Raw genomic sequence first — 22,683 nt, 5'->3', positions numbered from 1 at the left:
CCAAAGAAAATAATTGTAATAATCTATTGAGTTACAGGTCAGGATAATTTTATATTTTTCCAATTTCCTACAATAAGCAGATTTCTATAAAAATTTTAAAAGTTTTACAAACAGTCAAAGAATATATGAAAATTGTCCAACATCGATCAGGGAAATGCAAATCAAAACTACACCAAGATTTCATTTCACTCTCATTTCATCAATGGCTGCAGTATGGCAGCTGTCAAGAATGCCAAGAAGGAGCTATAGTTGTGGCTCTCAGGTAGAGCACTTGCCCAACACGTATCAGGCACTGGGTTCGATCCTCGGCACCGCATAAAAATAAATAAAATAAATGTATTGTGTCCATCTACAAATAAAAAAATATTTAAAAAATAATAAAACAATAATAAAAATTGGACAATAATAAATGCTGGAGAAAATGTGAGGAAAAAGAAACACTATTAGTGAGATTATAAATTCATACAACCACTGTGAAAATCAATATGGCATTTTATCAAAAGGAATGGCACCACATGATCCAGCTATCCCACTCCTCAGAGTTATCCTAAAGAATTAAAATATCATATCATAGGGATGCATGCGTATCCATGCTTACAGCAGCACAACTCACAACAGCCTAACTATGGAACCAGCCCAGGCATCTGTCAACACATGAGTGGAAAAAGAAAATGTGCTATATATCCATAAAGAAATTTTATTCAACCACAAAGAATGAAATTATATCATTTGCAGGAAAATGAATGGTACTTGAAAGCATTATTTTAAACGAAATACGCCAAACTGATAAAGTCTAGGGTCATATGTTTTCTCTCTTATGTGAAAGGTAGAGAGAAAAAAAGAAGTGTGTTGGGTAGAAGGGTGGTTTTCATGAAATTACAAGGGAAACCAGTAGAGAAAAGGGACCAGGGGTTGACCGGGGGGCGGGGGGGAAGTATGGGAGAATGAAATTGAAAGAATCACATGTGTGCATATAATGAATATAGAACAGTGAATTGCACTATTATGCATAACTATAATGCACCAATGAATTTTTTTTAATTTTTAAAAGAAGTTGAAATAGGGATTTAACATACCATATACTGCAACATTTCTTTCGGTTCGGTCGATTAGGTATTTGTGCAGCTTTTGCAGATATTCAGGCTCCGGAACAGGACCACTGAAGTTGTGGACAAAGATGGCGGCAGAGCTGTAGGCCTCCAGTAAAGGCCCAAGCAGTCTCTGTAGGAAGGTGATGAACTGCTGGTGCTCCTTGGACTGGCTCACCTGAGAGTACAAAAGCAGAAAATGAAGGCTCCAACAAGGGACAGAAGAAGTGAAGCAAGCTGACAAGGACTTTATTTGGAAAAAAAAGAGTAACTTGAAAAGATGGCCCCTCCCACTAACACTATATAAAAGGAGAATACTCGTCATGCAGATAATCTCTGTTAAAAACAACTGATTCTGAAATGTGTTCTTTACTGCAATCTTTCACTTTTATAATATTTGAGGCTGTGTTCACTAACCAGTCCCTAGAAGCAATTTTTATAACTGAATGACAATTATGACATTCTGTCATCAAAGCAAACAACTGGTTCTGAGGCTGGGCCCTCTGGGGTTTAAAGCCTGGACTCAACAGTCACTCGAGTGTGACAAAAGGCCATCAGGTCAGACTACCGAGATCATCTCAGTCCTTCCCAGGTCCCACTTTCTGTCTCCCCCATAGGACTTCACCATGCACTAGCACTTTGGGGAAAGATGGGCACAGTAATGGGGAACTTTGTGGCCCGGGAGGTTCTCACTGCACCCACCCAAAATTGAAGGTTGATTTGAGCCCCTCTGGAGTGTGCAAGCAAGATCACTGCCTTATCTTCAAACTAGTAATATCTAAATGTAAAGAGAGAGAAATTCTGAATGTCACTTGGCAAAAAAAAAAAAAATACTGCCTCATGGGGAGTAGGTACGAGGATGGGTGAACAAGAATGTGCCTGTAGATTTCACAAGATAGCAGTGACAGGGACCCCCCTGGTCTTCCTCTTTCTGATTTCTCAACTCTTAGTTCCTTTTCTACTTACCAATCCCCAAACTGAGCAATTTAGGTGTCTTTACTAGATGGAGCTGGCTAGTGAGTATTTAGAATATAAACGAGTTACCAGAGTTTAGTTTACCTAGCTGCAATATGAACCTCAACTCATCACTGTAATGTTCCCTTCAATTCTTCACCAAAGTACCTTTAGGTAGCAATCTCGCTGCTCCTCACCAAAATCACTGTCTTCATCTTCTTCATCACTTCTCCAAGACAACGGTTCGGGAAGCTTCTTGTCCCACTGCTGCTCTGCAAGACCAGGACTGATTTCTTCCTGGTCATCTTGCTATGCCAAGGAGACCACCAACAGTGAAAAAATACACCCAGGTACCCAAGTAACTGCCCAGCTGGACCAGAGAAGGCAGTCCTCTTCTCAGTCCATTCCTGCCCCTTCTCTGTTTAGCCTTTCCTAATACCAGTCTACCTCCCTCTCCAATCAAAAATCACAGGAGATAGCAGGGGAAGGAGAAGGGTAGGGTCTTGGGAAAGAGCTACCAGACAGAGCAAATGAAGATACTCTTCCATCTTCTAAATTGACTTCCATTTTCCCAGGCCCTCCCCTCTACACCAAATCCACCAAAACTAAAATCTCAAGAGAAAATTGCACATATGCAAGCTACAAGCACACTGATATGTACAGTGTCGCATCTTAGAATGCAACTTCTGGATGTCACAGAATCAAGTCAAGGTATGCCTTAAAACAATAGCACTTATACAAAAGAAAGCAAAATATTAAATAATTCAAAAAGACATTTATTCTCCCCATCTTTATGTTTCTCTTCTTTCACCTAGACATGACTACATGGCAAATATAATTATGGGTTAAAATTACTGATAGAAATACTGGCATAAATAATTGCTGGAAAAGGTAAGGAAACAGAGCAAGAAACTCAAGAGACAAATAAAGGAAGGCTCTTCCTCTTACCTCTGCCACTGTAAGAATACCATACTGGATAAATCTTCCTACTGTTTCATGGCAAACTTGGTAAAAAGTCTGGCAGGGCTGCAGGAAAAACAACAACAAAAAAAAACTTATTTACACACATAAATTTCACTGTTCCATATTTTTTAAAGACACTGAACAAAGTAGCTGTCAAATCCTTCCATGTTATCACCTACTTTACTCCCCTGGCAAGTCCTGTGATTTCTAATGTCCACCCTGTTGATAAATGCCTGGTCATGGACAAAGCCAGAGAGACCTAGTTTCCTAGCTGGTGGGCACTCCTGATGTGAAACCACCTGCAGAGGGCGCTCCTGAACTCAGTCCTCTCCCAGAGTAGAGCAAGCCCTATTCTAAGGGGTAGGGTCTTGGTCCCCACCATCTGTTTCTTGGTCTTTTATGAGACAATCTCTCTGATAGGCCATCTTACAACAAAGAATGTTCACAAAAGTAGTGAATGAGGAAACAAAGTATTATGACAAGACCCTGGGAAAGGATGAGGCTAATCTTAAGATTCTCATCTGTCCCTACCTTTCCTGTCACATCGTCCAAAGTTCATGCAAAACAGGTTCCCCAACAGAACCACCAATCAATGATACAAAATGAGAACATACAGAAGAGCTGTACTCAAAATACTTTTAATTGCAAATGTCCCAAGACTTATTCATATAAGGGGAAGAGATATTAGAATACAAATAAAATATGAATTGTACTTGATTGAGAAGGAAATATTTATGGCTCAGTATATATGTCTCATTTTAAATATCTAGAAGTGCCAGGTTATAATATAAATGCTAACTTTTACTTCTGGGCTTCAGTTTCCTCATTTGTAAATTGAGAGGGGGTCAAACAGATGATTTTTAAGGCTGTTTCTCTCACTCTTTATCACCTGTGATCCATCATCTACATGTGGGTGTGTTAATTACTGACAAACTATGACTCAGACCCTTTCACACATCACTCAGTCACTTTGGGTCTAACTACAAACATGGAGCAATCTGTCCTCCCATGCCTTGTAGTTGCACAAAGGATTCACTGGGGAGGTGAGCCACACTCAAACCAAGATGGTCAATGACATTGATTTGGTGGTCACTGACGGCAGGAGTGAACAGAAGGCTGCAACAGTGGGCCAAAAGTTTTCTATGAGAAAAACAAAGGTGGTTTGTTTTTGTGCAAATGCTCAAAAGAAAACAGGTAACATGAAGAGCCTTCACTCACAAGAGAAATGGTGCCTTCGTTGGAGAGTAGGTAGCACAGGCTGGCGGCCTTCCGCACCAGCTGCTCCTGGCTGATCAGGTTGCCGGGGGCACCTGTGGGTCCTCCTGAGCCCCTCTTATTTAGAACCGCGTAGAGGCTGCAAGCTAGGGACATAAAAGTAAGAATGAAGTCACCCGCACGGGGTCTCCAAGACAAACTTCACCTGGCTCTAATAACTCAGATCTCCTTAAGTGTTAATATATCAAAAACAGTGGCCTGCTTTTACTGGAGAAAATCCCACAGGATTTGATTATTATGAGCCTACATGGTCTTAACACTATGAAAGACATCCCCAAGGGCTCAGTCGCCTCTGCTCTTTCTCCTCTGCACTCTCTCCATCACATAAGCCCTCCACTCTCTTCACTGCCCTGTGCGTGCCATCTCAATTAGAGCTTTAGCTCCTAGACAGCAAGGCACTTGACTCCCTCCACAGTGATAAGCAAACAGCACACACACAGTGGTTCAGTAAATACCTGCTGTGGCCATAACCAGTGACATGGCAGCAGATTTGGAAATTAAAAATATAACAATGCATTTTCTCCAACAAGTGGCTATCATCTAACCAAAGTAGATGCCACTATGTGTTTTAGGCCCTGTACTTTCCAAGAAAATATCTAAAAGCATTCGGGGCCTGACATACCTATGATGGCCTCCATGATGAAGACATGCAGCACCCCGTTGCTGTAGAAGTTCAGTTCAAAGACTGATGGCACAGTTGTGCTGGGAGTGATAAAGAATTCATCATTCCTGCTAGTGTGTGTGATTGTAACACAATTTCCCAGCAGCTGTATAGCATGCATGACTACATCTTCTGAATTTCCTGAGAACCCCAGGTCAAAATCACGAGCCAGGACTTCCTCCTTCATCACAAAGAAGTCTTCCACCAATGTGGAGAGATTGATTCCCTACAGACAGAGAAATGATCTCAAGACAGGGAAAATATCCTTTCCAAAAGGCCAAGAGGCCAATATTCCCAGGATTTTCTTCTTGCTTTGGCTTCCCACAGCTTGCTATTGGGACCTACAGGAAACACCCAGATCACCAATACAGAGCCAGTCAGGAAACTGCTTAAAAAGCTGGTCCTATAGGAATGACATGGTACTCCACATGCCAGAAACCACTCTAGTATGAGTGAGTATGTGAGATCACAAAGGGAAGGAAAAGTTGTCTGAAGGTAAGAAGTTTTCAGTTTTGAGAAAGAATTTCCTTCATTTTAAATATTTGTCTTACAAACATTTATTTGGAGGATACATACCAGCACCATGCCTGGTGCTGAGAACATGACTGAATGGACCAGTCACGGTCTATCCTATCATAGAGTTAAGACAGGTCTACTGTGGGAAGACAGAGGGTGGGCCCTAACATACAAATCAGATTACTTGGAAATCATTCACTATCAGAAAACATACCACAAGTCAATGAAATATACTTTATTTACATTAACCATCTTAATCAAAGAATATCTACCACTGACCCATATAGCAAACCTTTTTATTTTTTGTTATGAGACAAGAACTCACCCAGCCTGACCTAAAATTAGCAATCCTCCTGCCTTAGCCTCCCAAGGAATAGGGACTATAGGCAAGTCCCACTGAGCCTGGTCTCAAAGAATATCTTATTACTGCATATATTAAGTAGTCTGACTTTTCTTTTATGTAGATTCTTCCTTTACCATGTTTAGGAACTCCCTTGGAGTGGGTCCCTAATTTATTTTACTGTTTATCTCATAGTACTAGCCAGGAGTGGGCCAAATCTATTCTGAAGATGCCTCTGAACAGCTGATAAAAGCTTCGCAGGCTTTCTACTGAACTGTGGGTGATATCATGGACATACCTGCCTGTGTCTGTAGAGCAGCAGGCAGGCCACAATGTGGGTGGACATGATGGCACAGGATTTGCTAGCAGCTGGAAGGCAAACACAAAAGCTTTAGTTGCACTTTTTTTTTTTTTTAATACAGCTAAAACTTTTTAAAAGCACCTTAATTTTAAACAAAGGTATTAAAACTATAAAAGTTCTCTGCCACATTTCCTATAACTGTGATTTACCAAAAGGAAACTGTAGCATTACACCATGCTCTGGTAAAATGGAGCCTCTTTAGAGATCATTATTCATAATGCCATCTAAGACGGGTCCACCTTCAACCTCAGCCAAAAGATTTGGGATACTTATGACCAAGAGATACCCTTATTGAAATACCAAAACCCAGAGTATGAGCCTGTTCTCGAGTTCTATGGGATACCCCCTGTGTGTCTCCTGACTTGTCCCTGGCCGCAGTCTTTTAGAATTACATCCCTATTTCACTCTTCTTGCACATACTCACCAAGTTAGAGTGAAGGTATAGAAAAAGGAAAAATTTGGATTTGAAGTCAGAAAAATCTGGGCTCAAATCCTAATTTCTACACTAATTTCATGACTTGGAGAAAATGAAACAAAATTCCTGAGCCTCAGTTGCAAAATATTATCTAGTTCATTGGGCTGTAAAAGAATGAAATGATGGTCTGGCAAGGACTCATGGTAACAGGAGCTCAATGTATCTTCATTTCCTCTTCTCAAACTGGCCCAGAGGAGTCTATTCCTTTTTTTTTTTTGGCAGGGAATGGGGGTTTTGGGGGGATAGGCTAAACATGGGCGGGGGCAGTGGTGGGGACTGAACCCAGGGTCTTGTACATGCTGAGCCAAATTCTCTACCGCTGAGCTATACCCTTGGCCCCTCAACCTGGCCCAGAGATGGGCAGCAAGGGCACAGAAATATATTTGAAAATATCTATAGTATATAACCCAACATTTTGATTTATAGAAAATTATGTGAACATCCATGGAATATTTTGAAATAAAAATATAGTCTGTAAGAAAAAGAATAATGAAGGAATGAGGGGGAATCTCATAAAAATAAAAGGGAGGTCAGTAGAGTATAAGAAAGGAACTAGGGGGAGGTAGGAAGGGAGAGAAAGAGGAAATAGTGGGAAATGACACTGGCCAAATTATATTGCTATACTGTGTACATGTATATGTAACAACAAATTCCACTATTATGTAGAACTTTAATGCACCAATAAAAAATGTGGGGAAAAAAAGAAAATATAATCTAAGTTGTATGACAAATAACAATGAATTCATGAACATGTCACTCACAATTGGTCTCTAGTGTTGACTTTAAAAAGTGTCCAGTACCATATTTACAGTCATTAAAAAGAGTATTTATAAAGAATTCTTTAAAATATGGGGCCGGGGTTGTGGATCAGTGGTAGAGTGCTTGCCTAGCATACGTGAGGCACTGGGTTCCATCCCCAGCACCACATAAAAATAAAACAAATGAAATAAAGGTACTGTGTCTATCTACAACTAAAAAAATATTTTAAAAAAGAATTCTTTAAAACATTAATAAATGTTATAAATGAAAACCAGTATGGTAAAAAATTGTAAATATCTTTAGAGATTAGACAGTAATGCCACTAGTTACTTAAATAGTGGATTTTGCTATCTGTTTCACCTTTACTTTTCAAAAATTAGGATGTATTATTTTTTGCATCCAAATCTTAGGCAAAAGAGACATATAATCAGCTGTGCTTAAGAAAGGATCTTGTGGGCTGGGGATACAGCTCCATGGTAGAGTGCATGCCTAGCATGTATGAAGTCCTTTGGTTCCATTCCCCAGCACCAAAGGAAGGTTGGAGGGAAAGAAGAAGGAAGGAAACTCCTCTGGCCCAGAGTCAAGTGGGAAAATGAGCAGCCAGAGCAGAAGGAGCAAGGAGATCCTGCTGGTCTGAGTACCAAGACACCATGGTGCTGACTGAGGACTTTTTTTTTTTTTTTCCAGTACTAGAAATTGAACCCAGGGACAGAACTATATTCCCAGACCTTTTTATTTGGAGACAGGGTCTTGCTAAGTTGCTTAGAGCTTGCTAAGTTGCTAAGGCTGGCCTACACTTGTGATCTTCCTACCTCAGCCTCCCGAGTCACTGGGATTACAGGCATGTGCCACTACACTCAGCAGCTGTCTCCGGTTTTTAAAGCAGCCTCTAAAAGAGTACACATGCTGCAACTTAGAATGTAAGGGAGGCTCATAATACCCAGAGCTCTAATGCTACTCAGTGTCACTATGACTTCAAGTATTTGTATACAACTATTCCACTGAGACAGCAGAAGCTCTTTGAGCACAGAACCATTAATGATTCAATTTGTATTCCATGCAGCTATAGCAAACCTTTATGTGAAATAGCCACTCAATACTTACTGAATAAAAATACCCATGGGATCAGAGAAGAAAAGAATATGCAACTATAAACCTAGATGTTGCATCATAAACTAGTTCAAAAACACATTTATGAGCAAAACAGGCCACAAATCATTTTGACAAAACCTTTTTTAAAAAGCACAAGAAATAAAACATGAGTACCACTGCTTATCAGACACCAAGTCAAATAATTTGTTCACATTCCCTCAAATTCCCCCAATATCACTTTCTTTTCAATAACTTGCCTATCACTACCTGTGAATTAGGCAATTGACCTGGAAGAGGAAACTACAACCTCAGCAGATTCCAAAACCTGTAAGGTTTGCACCGCACTGTGCCAGATCTGAATCAAAGATTTAGAGTGTGGAATTCTACTCACTAAATAGAATGTGCTCAGCCAGATTTGCAATCAACCTTCTTCGGAAGAATTCTTCTGCTGCATTCCTGGATTCATTACTGGGTATTTCTACACCTTCATTAGCAGCATCACTAGGTCTGAAAAGATTTTTTTAAATCAGCATTCCACTGCCCCACTCTTTCACAAGGCAAAGTACATAGGACTAATCTATAAATTAAACCTAATTTACATCTAATTTAAATACTTCAAATTACTACACACTTTATATTTAAACCACAAAAAAGAGTATTTTATGAGTTGTTTTCCTCCATAATATACTTAATTATGTTTAGTATCATCTCTTGGACAAAACATGCTATTTAGTTATGACTATAAACAGTTTTTTGGTACATCACTTCCAAAACCCACTGGCAGACAAAGCACAAAATGCAAAATTTCATGTTTTAAAACATGTCTGAAAACCCAAAATTTTAGCATATTAAAAGAAGGGCTTAATATTCTATTTCTTGAAGCTATAATTAAATTTGAATTCTGTAAAACTCAAATAGCAAAACTCTTTCACATGGTTCATTTATGTACAATATGCACAACCTAAACTACTACCGAGAAGAATTCAGTTCAAATATTCAAAAGCATAAATCAAATAAGAACTTGTACATGATTCACAAAATCAAAAAGATTTCACATGCAAATAAAAGCCTCCAAACTAATGTAAAAACACAATTCAATATTCTTTATCAGATCATGAGAAAAGTTACAATAATCAAGTAAAGAAGCAGCAGTATGTTCTTAATAAAGTTAACATTTTTCTATGTAATGTTAAAAATAATAGTTATTTGGTAGTTAATATAAAAACATTTCCACAAATCTTACCGTGAGGGAAGTATAGCTGGTAACAAGGCTTGCTCCAAAGAAAGTGGAGCAGATACAGGCTTCTGACTTTGGCTTTCTAAATATTCCTTAAAAAAAAAAGAAAGAAAGAAAAGAAACCTATCATCAAAACTTTCATTGTCTCACTTTTTTATCAACATATAAAACATTTTGATCCTCAAAGGTAAAAAAATGTGCCATACTACAGAGCATGGGAATACTTCCTGTACTGAAACTGTCTTTGGAAGTCCAAAATGATTCATAAAGTTATTAAACATAGAATCTAAGAACTAAAAATACAAAGGACAGAATGATGCTTAAATAAAATCACTTAAGAACTAAAGGGAAAATGTTAACTTTTTTCAGATAGTCATGGAAATCATTCAACATTTCTAATGAGAAATAGTAATAATAGACTACCATACTTTTTGAAGGAAATCTGGCAACCTGAAGGTCACATAAAATACAAAAGAACCTCAAACAAAAACAAATCATAAGAACAAGCTGTGCTATCATTTAAAAATATAAAAAATAAAGTGGCAAGAAATGACAAGGCCCCTCTGAGCTGAAAGCACTTAAGACCAGAAAGTATGTGGCACAGCATTTAGAATCTTCTAAAGTTGAGCCAAAGTAGTACAAAAGAAGGAGATATATAATACCCCTGCTCCTTGTCCCCGGATTCCTCCCCCATCTCTTTCTTCCTCTATACCAATCTGAAAATCTAAGGAATTTTAAACAGCAAGACCTCAGGGAACTGGCAGTCCCAGACTGTTAATGAAGACAACAGTCCCCTTGAGATAGCTAGGTACTGAATTCCACTCAGCAGCATACAGACTGTCAATTTTTACCCACTGGGAAAGTTTTTTTTTTTTTGAAAAATTTTCCCTAAATGCAATTTTAAACTATAGAATACTGGCATATATAGGATTCTCATGAATTAATTTTTTAAAAAATAGCAACATTGAACCTTTTTACTTCCCAAAGACAGACATTCTCCTGTGTCAATAGGCACAATTTGGTGGGAAATTTTAGGAAATGCTACTTTTGTCATATCCTTCCTGCAGGAGAGGAATCAGAGGCCGTGAGTACACAGAGGTGGTGTTAATGCCAGATGAGAGCCCAGACTATCTACCTCTGGGCCAATGCTTTCACACTCCACAGACTCTCACCTTTAAGGAAAATGGTTGTGCAAAGTCCACTCTCACATATCCGTAGTTTTTTCGTAACATTCTAATAACACCTCTTGCTACGCTCCAAAGGCTCTCGTTTTTCTTAGGTTTGCCCTAAATTCCAGTGGTGAAAAGATAACATGGTGAGAAGTAAAGCTAACAAATTGTTTTCCAAAGAATAATTCTGTATAGATACTAGAGATTCATCTTGAAAGAGAAAACAATAATAAAGAAAAATAAGTTATTACCTGAGACCTGTCAGAAAGTGTTTAGTATTCAAAGATACCAAGAGAAGTAGGCGCATCGCTGGGAGAGGAAAACATTTCATACTAGTTCATTTAATATAACGTTCACATCCTTCACAAAAAATACAGCTGCAAATTGGTGAAGGATAAAATTATATAATACCCTGAAAACTACTCAAGTTCACAGGTAAAGATAAGAGGTCAAAGAGGCCACTTAAGAGTAGTCTACCAAATCCCAGAGTCTGAATACCTAACTTCAGGTAACTAAATGCCAGTCAGCCTCACAGTGGCCTTTGAGCTGATTATTCGCCTAGGCAGCACCTCCTGAGCATTTATTTGACATCAGGCAAGAGTGAGACTGACAGCATAAGAAGAAAGCTGTCAGATAACAATCCAGGTCTATTGCTTAATTTTTAAAGTCTGCAACTGTCAAGTGTCCTTAAACTTGTGACATACTTGAAGCAGTGAATGCAGTAAGTATTTTACCCAAGGCTTCCACACTAAATAAGACCAAGACTATTCTCCTCCAGCACTCTCACACTGCCAACAGGAGGGTATGTTGGTAAAACCATCAAGGCAAACTGTTTGGCAGTACTAAAAATGAACACACACGTACTTTATAGCCTACCAGTTCCACCTCTAACATATACTACACAAAATAAATACCTATGGTTGCCAAGAGAATTGTGTAAGAATGATGGCATGAATAGATAAATTATGGTTTATTCATACACTGGGACACTACAGAGCTAGAGCTATGAGAACAAATCAACTATGTGCAGCAACTTGGATGAATCACTTGAGTAAGGAAACCAGGTGTAAAAAGAACACATACTGTATTATCCCATTTATATGAAACTCATTAATGGAAAAAAACTATCTATTCTGTAAGAAATCAGGTAAGTAGCTATTCTTGAGGGGCTAATGATAAGAAAGGCACAGGGTGACTTCTGGGGTCCCGATAATGTTATTCCTTCATCTGGGTGCTGTTATTAGTTGTATTCACTTTGTGATAATTCAATCTACATGGTTATGTTTTGTGCACTCTTTGGTAACTACTATACTTCAATAAAAAGTTTACAGAAAAAGCCTGCTGCCATTTCACAAATTAACTTGTAGTTGTTTTGCCAATATGATCCCACCAATTCTTCAGGCATAACTAAATCTGCAAATAAACGGCAGGCCCTTGGGGAGAGCAAACCACAGATAAGCTACCAATTGAGATGACAACCCAGTGGCAAGTGCTCTTCTATTTTCCAGCCCAATGACCAAAGCCAGCACTGAAAAACCTGGTCATTGGGCTGGGGTTGTGGCTCAGTGGTAGAGCACTTGCCTAGCAAGTCCGAGGCCCTGGGTTCCATCCTCAGCACCACATTAAAAATAAATAAAATAAAGGTATCATGTCCAACTATAATTAAAAAATTAAAAATTAAAAAACAAAACAAAACACCCTGGTCATGCCATTTCCTCCAAGTGCAGAATGACACCATGTGAGCACTGCCCCACAGTGACACAGTGGATGAGGGCTACTCAGCATGCCTCCAACCATGTTTCACTGTGTTCTAAAGTCAGGGAATACCTAACAGCAAATCTAAATGCTGATGTTTAAATCTAAAAGCAAGCCTTGAAAAGTGATGGTAACTTTTGTATAGGCAGACCCCTTACCAGCTGTTCGCCATTGTAGTGACCTTCAATGATCCGATCATAGGAGATTCCCACAGGTATGATCAAGATGTCCGGGATGGTATTGGTAGACAGGGTATCAACCACCACTGACAAGAGTCCTGCCCGAGCACAGGAGGTCTTCCCGCTCCTTGAGCGTGTGCCCTCTAAGAAAATCTCCAAGAACTGCTGCTGCCGAAGTAGTTCCACTATGTGCTGAAATATAAAGAGAAAGCAAAGCATGAGTTCAAAACCACTCAACTGAGACTCAGATAAGAAAAACTAACCTTAAGAATATAGAAAAAACTATCTTTTCACTACTAACAAAATATTTTACCCACACCAAGAATAGCAAAGCACCATTGCCAACACTGTATTTTGATGATTAGACTCATCAGACTCATACCTAGGTAATAATCAAATTATTCAGAGAACAGTTTTTTAAAATCTCAGCTCCATCAATCTCTTCTTCCTTTCACTGTGAAAGCGGGCATGATGGCTTAAGGATAATTACAGATCATACTGACCCCATGCAACAAAGCTCTGTAGAGAATATCTTTCCGTCCATCTGGTGTTTCATCCAACCTCCGTCGTATGAAAAAGCCCCCAAGTTTGTGGATCAAGGTACTATAAATTCAAGAGTGCATGAATTATTTATAAGGAAAACTATAAAAAGAATACTCCAATTCCAAGTTTCTTCAAAACATTTGCAATCTGATGTAAGCCACATATGCGGTGACCAGGCAGATAAAGGCAGTCTTTCACCTTCCGCATCACTGACACACTTCATCATTCACAAGATTCCCCAGCCTGCAGACAACCGCTGCATGTGATGAAGGTCTATTACATTGGTTACAAACCAAAAGGAACTTCATGATATACTGCTTTGCAAAGGTGATGGCACAGATTATAAAAGGATTATAGGATACTTCTAAATTTTAAAACTCTGTCCAGGGTCTCAAGACATACTGAAATTTGTCCATGGCAAATTTATAAAAATTCACAAAATGAACATAGTCCCTCAGGGAAAATGTTCTCAAGTAATTGTTGCTTAAACAGGTTCCCTTGATACAAGGATAATTTTATTAAACTGAACTGAGTATAATCACCTTTATAAAACATGAAACAAAAATTGACTTTATTTACACATACGCAGGAATAAAACAATTCTGTTCACAGCCCCATGTCTCTTTCTACAAATAGATAAATTTTTGACATAAAGTTGAAATTTTCTAAGTCATCTTTCCAGAACTCAAAGCCTCTTCCTATTCTTTTCAAATACTACAATGCTACTATAAAAGAACCATTAATGTCTATGTTAATCTAAACAGAGTGACACTATATTAAGTGCTATTTGTACTTGTGTTATCCTCCACAGTTAGTATGAGAAGGCCAAGGTAAAATGTTGCCAAAGCTTAGTATCACTCTTATTTTATTTTTTTAAACATTTTTTTAGTTGTTGATGGCCTTTATTTTTATTTATTTATATGCCAAGGATAGAACTCAGTGCCTCACACATGCTAGGTAAACACTCTACCCCTGAACTATAACTCCAGCCCTAGTATCACTTGTTGAAATTAAAACTTTGCAAAATAAATTCAAAATGAATGAGATGAGCCAGTCACAAAAATACTGCACCCTGAGAAGTATAGACAAGAATGCAACAAAAGCAAGCTGCACATAAACAGACTGGGCTATGTGTGAAGGAAGCGTGGGCAAGGCAATGACTGGCATCAAATTTGTGAACAGGAAGGTTCATTTATGAGAAATTATAAGTATTTATTAAGCACTTCCCAAGATCCTAGCTGAGAATCAGACACAACGGGAATCAGCATGTGAGCTATTCTGATTACAAGAGGCAAGGCTTCTCTAGAGGCCCAGTGGAATAATCCTCTTCACTCTGAAACTGCCTTCTGGCACCTCTGATGACTTTCTAAGTCCCTTTCCCAGGGTCTCTGATACTGGGACTCAAGTGCTCTGGAGAGTCAAAACAGGTATTCTAATCCTTAGAAACCATATCTGCCCTTTAGGGTCCTCTCCCACTGTATTATAGCTAGCTATTATACATTAACTAGCTAATATAATATTACCACGTTATTGCATGGTAATGATGTGTGACTTACTCACTTTTTGCCCAAAGTACAGCTGGATAAATACCGTTAGTGAATGGTTCCTCTTCTGCTGATCACACAGCCACTGCCATGACTTAGATATTAAATTCCCCCAAATGCTCAAGTTAAAGCCTCACTCCCCGTGTGACAGCACTCTAGGGATGTGGGGTTTGGTTGTAGAAAGCGAGTCCTGGGGACTATGCCCTCAAAGGCTTTATTATGTCCCCAGATTCTTCCTCCCTCTCTCTTGCTTTCTGGCTGCCATGAGGTAAGCAGCTCTCCTCCATCACACCTTCACACCCTGCGGTACTCCCTCACCACAAGCCCAGACACAATGGAGCCAAGTATTTCAGAATATTTCATCACATCAATGGAAACTGACAAGCTACAGAACTCAAAACCTATAGAACACTGAGCCATGGGATTAGAAAGGAGCTCCTTGACATGGGGCTGAGGTCCAGAATTCACAGCACACAAAGGTAATGAATGCCACCCAGGAGGCTCTGCCTGCAAAACCTGCCAGCCAACTTCTCATCCAGTCTCTCTATAAATTTATACTCCTCTTACCTACCCTCTTCTCACAGAGGTGACCTTACTTTGTTCAAAGTTTAAAAGTTCAGTTTCTCAAACTAGCTCAACCTACTCCTCACCAATTCCTCATGGGTGTTCAGACCCACTATCTTTCCAGTTTCCTAGGTGGAAAACACCCAGAAATCTCCCCTACCAGCTTCTTCCCCTCTACTGAGCCCCAAATCTGAACCATCATTGAGTCTTGTAAATTCAAGTTACTAAGTACTCTGTAAATCTATGCCCTCCATTTCAAGAGCACTCCTACACTTTCAAGCCCTCATTACATTTTGCCCAAATTGTTATAACAGAATCAGAATTGATCTAACTTCTTCTCCTTCAGAATGATCTTTCAAAATGAAATCTGAACATGTCATTTCCAAGGCTCATAGTGGACTCTTGACTCTTGCCTTGGAACTCGTGTGGATCTAGCTCTCACTGCCTATGCAGCTACAAGCTCCAGCCTGACCCTTCCACAGGCATCCTATATTCATACCTCCCCTAATGGTCCATGACCTCTCCACCACACCAGGCTCTTGACTCTCTCTGTCTTTGCACAGCAGTTTCCTCTGAATGGATACACTTCATTTTCCTGAAAACCTCTAAAAAACACCTTTCATGTTGTATTGTTCCTTCTACATGTTTTTTGCTCTGTAAGGTCAAAGTCTCAGGTATGATTATTCTCATTTACCTTTATACCACCACTTCACCTCCCTACTGCCAAGCCTGGGATAGTTGTCTACTATCTTACCTTTCTAACTGCCTTTTATTTACTTGATAAATATTGCCTGTCAAATTGAAGTATTCACAGTTCATCCATAAAAAATACATAAACCATGGTGATGGTCATAATGCTTTTTTGCACTACCCAAATTCTACACAATAAGCAAGTACTACTTTTTATAATAATAAAAGGAAAAAGGCTAATATCATCTTAAGAGGCATCAAAAGGTACACACACATACACACACACACAAAAAAAAAAAAAACAACCACCAAAAATTCAAAACACGATCTTTTGAATAACTTAAATTTCAAATTAAGCTGAACTTACCTGAAGATTGGGATGTTAAGATTATTGCCTGAAGCAATGTATGGCGCTTTGATGTTATGGCAGAAGAGAATGAAAGTGAGCAGCAGATAGTCAATATGGGATCTATGGACTGGTAGAAATATAAGCGGCAAATTCGTCTAATAGAAAAAAAAATGTCAAATTTAAAATTGAAATGTAAATTCAATTACAATTTGCAACTGCATATTTGGTTAGAGGCACTCAAACACTGGCTAATCAGTGACTCATTCTTTAAAAATATTTTCCAAGAATGTGAACTTCTTTCAAGTTAATACTGACTTACTAAATAGAAGGAAAACTATAACAACAGAATGAGCTAGGGGAAGGAGAGGCATAATCAAGAATTCAAGTTGAACCTCTGAGAGGCAGGCCTAAGCATGTAAAAAGAATATAAGTTTTTGGAGTTAGGCTTGGTTTGAAATCCTAAACTAAATCCCTTACTATCTGTGATTTCTTTCTATGCCTCTATTTCCTTATTATAAAATAGGGATTGTTCCACTTGACTCTTAGGTTTTGCAAGGTAATTTACAAAAGGAAACCTACGTATGCTGGTAGGTCTTCCTTTACCCCACATCCACCAAGATACACAGCCACTGCAGTTTTCACAAAAGGGAAACCTTCCAACTGGGTTGAATTGCATGATACTATACCAGAGAGTATTTCCCAAAGAACTCTAAAGTCACAACCTATAAACAAGAGGAAAATAGAATAACAGATTCACAGAAATTCTTGCCTCAGCTGCAGCTTTAACCATCTCAAGTTGACCCTTGTGAATTTGAATGTTCCAAAAGAAGCTATTGAACAGCTTTAGCAGCACCCACCCAGTAAGTCTGAAAGAAAGAACAAAAAGGTAAATCTATAGGCATACATTTACCTATACATATAAATATGATTTATATGTCAGCTATAATTATAGGTGACATTTTTCAACTTTGGTTTCTGAACTACAACCTTTTATATGAGTACTTGTAAATGGCTTTGTGTGTACATGTGCACACCTATGTATCTGAATTGCAGAACTAGTGAGCTAACTTTAAATACATGTTACTGAAAGAAGTAATTTATTTATTATGAATAAAAATCATATTTCACTCTAATAACACTGCATACTTTAAAGGTAAATAAACAAGCTAATATATAATGAGCAGAATGGTCCCTCTAACACACACAAACCTCTCCCTTGAGACATGCATGTGAGACTTGACTCATAACCAGTCGAGGACAACAGGTATCAGAAATATTGCAATGGCTGCTCTCAGTTAGCAGAGTTTAAGACACCCTGGAGCCTACCATAGTGCTACTTCCCACAGAAGCTGAATAAGAATATAAAAAAGAATTGGACTTAACATTAAAATATCTTCTCAGGCTGGGGTTGTGGCTTAGCGGTAGAGCACTTGCCTAGCACATGTGAGGCCCTGGGTTTGATCCTCAGCACCACATAAAAATAAATAAATAAAATAAAGGTATTGTGTCCAACTACAACTAAAAAATAAACATTAAAAAATATATTAAAATATCTTGTGCTCAATCAGCACTATACTAGGATAGGAGAATCCAATGGTTCAGTTCTATTTGCTCAAACAGGCTAGCTCCGGGTAAAAGTTTGTGCCTCCACTGTTAATACCTGATCATCCCAGGTGAGACAGTGGCAACCATTTCTTGAAGGATCTTCTTGGCTTTCTTTTTCACTTTATGGATGGCTTTGGTCTGCTGCTGAGCAGAACCATCAGGGTTTAATTCAGCAGCCACTTCAGCAATGGTCTCTTGTACTCTGATTTGAAAATGGAAAGACAGACAATATAACTGGTATCATATTACATTTCACTGCATATTACATATTGCCTAAACTACAGCGATGAATCACAAAACCTGAGGTAACAAGAAAGAATAAGCTGAAGTTAGAATATGCTCAAGTTAAAAATAAAGGATATTATATTCCTAAATCAATGAGACTTTAAGAATTCACTGGGTAACAACTGTACATTTTCATGTTCCAGTTTTGGTATGAGGGACAAAAGTAACACTCTAGCAAAAAAAAAAAAAAAAGAGAGAGAGAGAGAGAATAAGGAATATTTTCCTTGTAGGTATATAATTCAGACGTACACATACACACACACACACACACACACACACAAATTGCCAAAGTAATGTGCAATTTTTCTTTCAAAAATCCTAATTTACTATTGACTTATATTAGTACCCCATTAATAGAACCATATGTAAAACTCTCTAGGAAGTACAAAGAAAAAGACAAATATTTATAAATTTTTTTTCAAATCAATCTGATAATTTTTAAAAGGAGTAGGTCAAGATCAACATAGCACTGAGCAATAAAAAAATGAGGTGAAAGGAAAAGTTTAATCCAGTTTTATAAATCCTTCACATGATTAGGAAAGAAACATGAGGTTAACCCTCCTTAAACCATTTCTAATATCCCAGTTACTAATTAAAACAAATGGAATGAAACAAACTTGAAGTTTTTAACTAGAAAATATACAATAATCCAACAGAGATTCAAATACTTGTGTTTTCTCTTACCGTTGCTATTGAGTTAAGACTAATGGAGTATGGAAAAATTCCAAATGGTCTCATAGTTCATTAATATGAAAAGATTCTAAGGACCCAACACATCCAGTCTATTCCTTAAATAGCATCTTTTACATCTGGCCAGGAATGTCTTCACAAGTTTTTAATGTGTTTATTATATCACCGTTATCAACCACTTGCTCATACAACCAATAAATATTTCTTGAGTACTTACTACATGCCAACACGGCTGAGGTTTTAATAATCACACCACAGGGCCCATGAATGGCCCTTGGGAATTCTAAGCAGCCTTTCAACCCACCCCATTTCCTTCTCCCCAAATCCAACTGGATCTCTACAATGGGCCACCCCAATGAGTTGGAACAGCCTAACCTTCTCCCAAACTCCCATATTCTAGAACATGTACTTCCCCTGATGGGGCTCAGAAAATCATATGCTGAAGTATGGTTTTGGTATGCTGAGTAATTAAAATCAATCAGAAGCCCCTGAAAGATGCTTTAGGACCAAGTACTTCCTAATTTTTGTTTCTTTCTTGATCCAATTATAGGGAGGGGTTCTCTAGAATTCCCTTATTTGACTGAAGAAACTTCTAGATTTGATCTTAGCCAAAAGGCCAAGAAGTGCTAAGAAATTTTTTTCCAAAAGAAATGCAATGGTCTTTAAACCTCCCCAACAATCTCACTGAATAATCAGGGAAGATAAGCCACCAGAGGAGACTGGGAGTCCTCACCATGTCCAGACAGACTTTTGATCCATTCTGAGGGTAGCTCCCACAGGTTATCTATGTGTCTTGCTATATGCATAAGACACTGTTTCCAGTGAAGTTCTGCCCTGCACCTAACTTCCCAGAGACCAGAGGCAGTTTGTCCCAAGCTACTGACTATTCTCTAGACTTACTAACAATCCCCTAAATGTCATTTATTATACTCAAAATTGCCACATCCCCCTTTCTCTCCCCATGAAGATCTCAATCTCGCTGGGTCATTGGGTAATTACCCTCCTGTGAGGTCCAATATACATTAATAAACCCACATGCCTTTTTCTCCTGTTAGTCTATTGTCAGTCTGTTTCAGGAAGCCTTTGGAATAGAGGGAAAAATCTGCCCTGCCCCTCCTCCCTATTCACTCTGGGTCTAAGGCAGCCTCCCCTATTTACAAGCTCCTCTGAGAGCAAAAACTCCTCTTAAGTTTTTTTTTTTTTTTTTTTTTTAGTTGTTGATGGATCTTTATTTCATTTAGTTGGTTATTTACATGTGGTGCTGAGAATCAAACCCCTTTCCTCACATGTGCTAGGCAAAGCACTCTACCACTGAGCTCCAGCTCCAGCCCCTTTCTTAAGATTCCTGCCAATGACTTTCCATTTCAATAATTCACACCCATGTACTCAATAACTGTTTGACAAAAATATCAAACTCATTTCTCTTTGGACTATAAAACAAGGTCCCTGGCATTCATATTACAGAAAATGAGTCCTGGAAACATTGGCACCTCTGAACCCCATAAGTCAACCACATCAGTGACTCATGACCTGCCTTGCATGTAATAGAAACTCATTAAGTATTAATCCCTAAAACTGGACTGCTCTTCCTCCATGGCACCGTTCACCAAAGCCATCCATTCTCCCATCTGTCCTCAGTTTCCTTAACATTTAAAGTTTGAAAACACAAACACTTCTCAAGACAAAGTCCCAGAGAAATCAAGGGTTACTGAAGGGACCTACCTCCCCATTCTCATTCCAACAAACACCCCTGCCTCTCCCCACCTTGACAACAGTGTCCCCACCCTCACCTGCTGCTATTCAGTACGTTTTCAGCCACATTGGTGGCAAACATGCCCTTATGGACATCCCGTTCTTGAACAAAAAGGACATAAGAAAGACGTCTGGCAAGCCATCCTCGGTGCCTGCAATGCAAAAACCATTTAGAAGAAAAGTACTCCAGAAATTTTTTCTCCTATTAAAAACAAAGCCTAATGTCCCCTATTCCAGAGAGTTAGGGTTCTCCTGTAACAAATTTTCCTTAGCGTTAATGCTTGAAGAGTCTTACTTTGCTGAAGATAATTCTAATATTAAAACAAAAGAAAATTTGACTTTATTAATACCAATAAATGGCAAATACATTGAATGTAATATATGTAAGCTATTAAGCAGGTAATCTACATAGCTTATAGTTTTATCTATTGGCTATGAAAAGAAAAATTTGGAAGTTTTTTCTTTTTAATTATTATAATACTTTTTCTAAGAAAATCACTGACTCTCAAACTGAATTAACAAAGCTGATAGGATGAAAGACATCAAGCATAACTAACATAGACATTAATATTTGTACTCATATTCTACATGCCCAAGAAACAGGGCACATTTTGGTCAGTGACAGTAACTACGAGGTATTTAGATGAGGTGAATAGAGATGAAGGGATGGGGACACGATTTTCAGAATAAGCATTATGCATGTCTTCACCATGTAACGATTTGAAACTATTTTTTTTCTGATCATACAATGCTGCATTATCATTTCCTCCATAGTGATATATACAAAAGAATTCAAATAAGAATTCATTATACTATAAAGAACCAAAAGCCCTCACTTGAGGAAAAATAATTAGGAAGAAAAGTGTTTATCAATCACTGTTTCTTCTCTCCTTCATGCCTCTTTTTCTTTTTTTTTTTTTAACTTTGTCTCAATCTTGTGAAAATGTAGCCCAGTACTTTTAGTGTTCATTCTGAAGTCTTCTTTCAGTAAGCATTTTCAGAATTATTACTAGAATATAGAGTCTCAATGAATTTCCTTTTCAACTGACTAGAAATACTATATGTGTGTAAGCAAGTACATATATGTAGGTGTGCATAAATGCATATGTATGTGTAAAGACAGTTACATTTTGCTTCATATAACACTAACTAAAAATCTATACAGGCAGCTTATTACACTGAATAGTTTCGTATTGCCAAATCAATATAGCCAATACTCTTTTCCTAACTTGCTTCCAACTGAGGGCAATAAACAAACCTTTTGAATTTATATGTACAAAGTCTATTTACATCAAGAAGAAAATAATATGCTCCTTATCTCAGGATCTTAACCCAGAAAAAAATGCTTTGATGGCCCAGAGTCCACCCTCTTTCCTATAAATATAAATTAAACAGAGAGAAAACAGTAGCTCTGAATGGGAAAAATACATGTGTGAACTATGACTTTAGTTCTATTTAAAAAAAAAAAAAAAGCTTTAATATATATGCAGGTATTACCATTCTCATGTATGAGCTTATCATCTAATTATGAATAGTAATATCAGAAAGGCTTCAAAAGTAAATATTTGACTTCTTGCATTAATTTTTTATAGAATTTCAACATTTTTCATCAGCTGAGTCTACTTATCTACTTCAGTGGCTACTCTTAGAATTGCAAGGAGCGCTAGTTTTGTTTGGCTATTCCATCTCTTGCCTTATAGACATTTACTAACCTTCCAACTCTCCTTTCTTATCCTATAACCTGGATTCATAGAAAACAAATATCTTTTTCTCTTTCTCTGGCACTTAGTAGCCTGTGTTCATGTACCTAGAATTTGAAATGTCCTAGGTAAATAAA

At 38.1% G+C, this 22,683-nt stretch overlaps 1 protein-coding gene across 6 annotated transcripts in view; it reads right to left on the bottom strand.

Moving 5' to 3' along the window:
- The window catches only part of Gpam (glycerol-3-phosphate acyltransferase, mitochondrial), a 40,465-nt gene that overhangs the window by 5,549 nt on the left and 12,233 nt on the right, over positions 1 to 22,683 (bottom strand). For 4 of the 6 annotated variants that reach the window (XM_027930431.2, XM_071610915.1, XM_071610916.1 and 1 more), the window contains exons 6-20: positions 20,885 to 20,998; positions 18,175 to 18,321; positions 17,284 to 17,380; positions 16,533 to 16,669; positions 13,328 to 13,427; positions 12,804 to 13,016; positions 10,894 to 11,007; positions 9,728 to 9,813; positions 8,876 to 8,991; positions 6,096 to 6,166; positions 4,903 to 5,167; positions 4,224 to 4,366; positions 2,991 to 3,068; positions 2,211 to 2,351; positions 1,077 to 1,266 (exon numbers count right to left, since the gene is read on the bottom strand). In XM_027930431.2, coding sequence (XP_027786232.2) covers positions 1,077 to 1,266; positions 2,211 to 2,351; positions 2,991 to 3,068; positions 4,224 to 4,366; positions 4,903 to 5,167; positions 6,096 to 6,166; positions 8,876 to 8,991; positions 9,728 to 9,813; positions 10,894 to 11,007; positions 12,804 to 13,016; positions 13,328 to 13,427; positions 16,533 to 16,669; positions 17,284 to 17,380; positions 18,175 to 18,321; positions 20,885 to 20,998 — 2,012 coding nt within the window. The remainder of the gene's footprint in view (positions 1 to 1,076; positions 1,267 to 2,210; positions 2,352 to 2,990; positions 3,069 to 4,223; positions 4,367 to 4,902; positions 5,168 to 6,095; positions 6,167 to 8,875; positions 8,992 to 9,727; positions 9,814 to 10,893; positions 11,008 to 12,803; positions 13,017 to 13,327; positions 13,428 to 16,532; positions 16,670 to 17,283; positions 17,381 to 18,174; positions 18,322 to 20,884; positions 20,999 to 22,683) is intronic. The other 2 variants (XM_071610918.1, XM_071610917.1) reach the window with 2 other exon arrangements.

This window comes from Marmota flaviventris, chromosome 4 (assembly GCF_047511675.1).
Source record: "Marmota flaviventris isolate mMarFla1 chromosome 4, mMarFla1.hap1, whole genome shotgun sequence".
NCBI classification, from domain to species: Eukaryota; Metazoa; Chordata; class Mammalia; order Rodentia; family Sciuridae; genus Marmota; species Marmota flaviventris.
Note: the sequence above shows the minus strand (reverse complement) of the source record. Positions and strands in the feature narration are given on the sequence as shown.